General features: G+C 48.7%; 1 protein-coding gene across 1 annotated transcript in view; it reads left to right on the top strand.

Annotated features, from left to right (window-relative positions):
- The window catches only part of LOC104491024 (fatty acid desaturase 1-like), a gene marked incomplete at its 5' end in the record, with an annotated part of 7,156 nt that extends 3,100 nt beyond the window's left edge, over positions 1-4,056 (top strand). Inside the window, 7 exons of the mRNA XM_010133379.1 lie at positions 276-336; positions 459-535; positions 1,363-1,460; positions 1,758-1,854; positions 2,452-2,531; positions 2,960-3,085; positions 3,833-4,056. Coding sequence (XP_010131681.1) covers positions 276-336; positions 459-535; positions 1,363-1,460; positions 1,758-1,854; positions 2,452-2,531; positions 2,960-3,085; positions 3,833-3,884 — 591 coding nt within the window. The remainder of the gene's footprint in view (positions 1-275; positions 337-458; positions 536-1,362; positions 1,461-1,757; positions 1,855-2,451; positions 2,532-2,959; positions 3,086-3,832) is intronic.
- Between the last annotated feature and the right edge of the window lie 846 nt (positions 4,057-4,902).

Raw genomic sequence — 4,902 nt, 5'->3', positions numbered from 1 at the left:
TAGGGAAAGGGCTTCCAGTGCATGTTGCTCTCTGTGGCCCAAGGGACTACCCAGGCTCTTGTGCAGCCGAGGCAGGGGTGAAAACTTACTGCAGCCTGAAGTTCTTGGGGGTGATGAAGCCCATGACATGGTTGTGCTGGCATGGTTTGATAGGACATCACTTTCTAAGCTCAGGAGGGATCTCAATGTGCATTTCTTAGCATCGGTAGGAGTGTGTGTACTCACAGATGTCTTTAGCTGTCTTCGCGGCCTGAGTTATTTGCTTACTTCAACAGCTTGGTGTACAAAAGAAGAAATACATGCCTTATAACCACCAGCACAAGTACTTCTTCATCAGTGAGTAACTACCCTTTTGTGGTTCTATGGACAGCATTCACTCAGCTCCTTCCTTTTCCAGTCCATCTCACTGGGATAAAAGGGCACAGTTAATGTCTCTGCCATCTATTTCTCCACTCTAGTCGGTCCCCCAGCTCTGGTGCCTCTTTACTTCCAGTGGTACATATTCTACTTCGTGGTACAGCGGAAGAAGTGGGCGGTAAGTCAGCTCCACGTTGCCAGTGGTGACTTCTCTTTGTTTTACAGATATATTTCAGTGCCAGAAATCACTGGGAGGAGCTCTGAGCTGCGTATCTCGGTGACAAGGGATGTGGGCGTACGACCTGGGAAATAACTTTGGCTGGGGGGCAGAGGGACCCTTCCACCCAGCTCTTCTCCTCTATAAAAGATCCAGTCACAGCTGGGCAACAACCCAACCAGCGTTCAGGCAGCCTATAACAACCCTCGCCGTTCAGTGTGGAGTGGAATAGGGGACTGTCAGAGTTGTTAGGAAGGTGGTTTGTCAGGGGAAAATCGAGGACTTGGAAAATAGCTTGGCTTTTAGAGACCATCAAAAAATGTAGAAAAAAGATGTCTCTTCTCTGAGGCATGGGGGTTAGGGACAAGGTATCTTCTCTTTTATTCTTGCCTGGGAAATGGGACAGTCAGGGGTAAATGAACATGAGGGAGGTAAGAGATTGCAAGAATTGTGAAGAGGAACAAAGAAGGATGAGATGGAGGTAAAGCAGAGCTCTTTATTCTTTTAATTGGCCAGGTTGGTGGCTTTCTCACTGATTGCTTTCTCTTTAGATCCAGAGGAAAATGCGATGCTGCGAGCATGTCCTCTCTAGTGTTAGCCCTGGGCTGGGCTCGTAAGACGGGGGTAATTCCTGAGCAGGGGCGTGGCTGTGTCAGATTGCTTTGTGATGGGGCTGGGGAGGAGAAGTCTCTCAGTATGTTATGGGAGGTTTTAAAGGGAGTGCCATGTAGAGTGGATGGTAAGTTCAGGAGCCAGTAATGAAGTTTTACCTGTTCCCTGTACTACAGGACATGGCCTGGATGCTGACCTTCTACATCCGATTCTTTCTCTCCTACTTGCCCTTACTGGGGGTGAAGGGTGTCCTGGGGCTCTTCCTGTTAGTCAGGTATCGTTCCGCTTACAATTCCCCATTTTCTTTACCCAGTTTATATCGATCCTTTGTGTCAGCTTTTCTTCACCCCCTGGTTATCTCTCAGCCAGACAGAGGTTGTTGTCTGTCAGGCACGTGTCTTTAGAAGGTAGAAGGTGTGTGTAGGTCTGATCTGCTGATCCGATGTGGGGGTTCCTGGTGTTCATTCTGTCAAGCAACGACCAGCCTGTGTGTGTACAAGTGTTTTGTAGTGCCCTGTTACGGCGTTAAGGGTGGGGTCAGTCACGGATCTGTGTGTGTTTGTATCCACAGGTTTATAGAGAGCATGTGGTTTGTCTGGGTGACACAAATGAATCACATCCCGATGCACATCGATTATGATAAGAATGTGGACTGGTTCTCTACCCAGGTAAGACCTTCTTTCCAGAGACCTGTAACTTCAAACACGGGAAGTTGCAGTTCTGGGCATGTGATGCCCAAGAGAGCTGATCACAGGAGTGATGGGAACCGGGAGAGGAAAACAGCAGCAGCCTGTCCTCACTGGGTGAAGTGAGTGACTAGTGCAAGTGAAGAAGGTGCAGAAGCAGGTTGGAGGCTTCAAATGCTGACCACAGATGCCTCAAGGCAAATAATTAGGGATGCCACAACGCTCTGCAGAGAGAGAGCTTTCCAGGCACAAAGGATGCAGGTCTCTCTCGTGTGTTCTGTTTTATTTTAGTTCTGAAGCCATTACACAGGTTTTTTAAGCGAGGGAGGGGAAGCTTGTGGTTGTTATGGCTGATCTCACTGGGGAAGTCAAGTCTATTCTCCTAAATTATGTCCCTAGCAATCGCGTATCACAGCACAGCCATCTCGTGTTGACCGGAGATAACTCCTGGGGTTGCTATGTTCAACCAGAAAGCACGTGATGATAAGGAACTTGAACCTGCTTACTGTTGTGTTTGGCACATGTAAGAGAAGAGGCACTCCCCTACCAACACTTAAACATCACTGTTTTCTCATTCAGCTCCAGGCAACCTGTAATGTTCATCAGTCCTTATTCAATGACTGGTTTAGTGGACACCTGAACTTCCAAATCGAGCACCAGTGAGTAGAAGCATGGGCTGGGGGGTGAGGGAATTTCAAGGAGTGCTGGTTACACTAGGTCTGAAGAGCCTGCAAGTCCCTGTCTCTCTGTCAGCCAACACAAGAACGAAAGATAATGTGGGTCGGTTTTGTTCTCTTTATATGGGGATGGAACGGGAACTCCAAGTGGTGGGTCAGAAAATTTTTGGAGCATTGGTGAGCTCCAACAGTGCTTCAGATATGGGTAGTGTGGCACAGGAGTGAGAATTACCATCCTCCTGGTCAGTGCAGATAGTGACTGAAGTGATGTGAGAGGGACCAGGGCAGAGCCCTCGTGGCTGTGGGCACAAGGGGAGGTTGAGGAACTTCCAGCTTAGGCAGAGAAGAGGGGCAGGAATTCTGTGGGGTGATGACAGATGCCATTGAATCATCGTGTTCTTTTCCCACAGCCTTTTTCCTACAATGCCTCGACACAACTACTGGAAGGTGGCCCCCTTGGTGAAGTCCCTGTGTGCCAAACATGGTATCGAGTACCAGTGCAAGCCGCTGCTCACCGCCTTTGCAGACATAGTGCAGTACGTATCAACCGGCGGCGTTCCCTGTGGGAGGGGTTTGCCAATGTTACGGAATGAACAAGCAACAGATGTGGGAAGGGGAGGGGCAGCCGGCATGGATCACAGAAGTTCTGTGAAGAGCTGAGGATAGTAGAGATGGCTGTGAAGGGGCTTGGAGAACTGTTCAGCCATGGCGCTGGTTTCAGGAGCAGCAGGCAGAAGGTGTCAGTAGAAAGGACCTAATGGAGAGCTCCTTTTCCTCAACAACGAAGAGTCAGAGGTCAATAGGATGCCAGGTCTGGCACCTCTGTCTCCAAGTATGCTCCAAGGAAAGAGGTGTTTCCATAAAGATGAGTTTGAACTGCCGTTCATTCATTCTTTTTTCTTCCTCTCTTCCCCTCCTTGCCCCACAGTTATTTCTTATTCCTTTCTGCCATGCTCGCTCCTTTTGTTTTCATTCTAATTAAGTTGTTTGCTTTAACTTTCCAATCTTTGTGTGACGTAACCCCAGTGGTTTGGTCCTTCATCTTTCCAAGGAGCTGTAGTCTACATTGCCTTGCCTCTGAAGGGCTTTGAGCAACCTGCTCTAGCTGAAGAGGGCCCTGCTCGTCACAGCGACCTTTGAAAGTCTCCTCCATCCCAAACCATTCTATGATTCTGTGATCTCCTTTGCTTAACCTATAGACAGAAATTGTTCCCCACGCTCTGTTCCCTGGATGCTCTATTTCATTCCGTTGTTTCTAAGGAAATGTGGTTCTCTCTTGGCAGCTCTTTGAAAGATTCAGGAGAGCTCTGGCTTGATGCCTATTTACATAAATAAGCCGCAGTGGAGCCTTACAGAGGAATTCCCCACCCGTGTTGCCTTCTGTGGTGGTCACCATGAAGATACTGCACAGAGGAGGAATTGCTGGCAAAGCTGGAGGTGGGGAGGTGGTGCCGCTTAATTCCATTGATGAATGTGATTAATACGATTTTTTTTAAAGGTGTGTTCTTAATTCTTGTGCTTCTTTATTCCTCTTCTTTGGTGCTGAGTTACGGGGAAAAGCTGAATGGAGGAGGTTATGTTCCATCCAGCTAGAGGCAGCTTTGGGTCTGGGAGCAGATTCCTTTCTGCTGATGTTTGGCTTGCTGAGTATATAGGAGGGAAGTCTCTCACCTAACATAGGCTGTTGTGGGGTGGCTCTCACGAATGTAGCAAGAAAGTTGAGATAGCGTGAACTCAAAGAACACGGGAGTTATTAAAAAGTGAGAGCCGTAAGGCATTGTGTCGGTGCAATATTTTCAAATCCCTGTCTGTCTTCACAGCAGCAATAGAGGTGCCCAAACCCAGGGGAAGTGAGGAGCACGTGAGAGCCCCAACCAATTTGTGTGTGTGGGGGGGGATGAGCTAGAGAAGGTGCAGGCAGCAGTTCTGCAGGAATAATCATGAGGAAAAAGATCTAACTAGAGCCCTAACTGAGGCGAGGAAGCAGTGAAGTGGAGCTTAGTCCGCAGGCAAGTAGATGCGAGAGCTCAGCGTGCCATATTCTGAGGGAATGCTGCCCTACACATCTCTTCCGTGGTGAAGGCCTCTGGGTTGTTTGCCCATTGGTTATCTCCCATGGAGCCTCTGAGAATGGTTTCCACCGTGCCGTACTTCTGAGTGTTCTTGAACCCGTTGCTGAGTGAGAGACAGAAATACGGCAGGTCCATAGCTGGGTCCCTCAAGGGTGACTAAGGAAGCAAACGGGTAACTGGTCTGTGGTCACCTGAAGCTTCACTCTTTCTTTTTTTGAGTGATTTGTTATGAACTCCTGGGGCAGGAGGTGTTCCTGTCCGAGCCATAGACAGATTTAATG

Source organism: Buceros rhinoceros, unplaced genomic scaffold (genome assembly GCF_000710305.1).
Source record: "Buceros rhinoceros silvestris isolate BGI_N320 unplaced genomic scaffold, ASM71030v1 scaffold17593, whole genome shotgun sequence".
Lineage (NCBI taxonomy): Eukaryota > Metazoa > Chordata > Aves > Bucerotiformes > Bucerotidae > Buceros > Buceros rhinoceros.
This window is presented reverse-complemented; position numbering and strand designations above follow the sequence as displayed.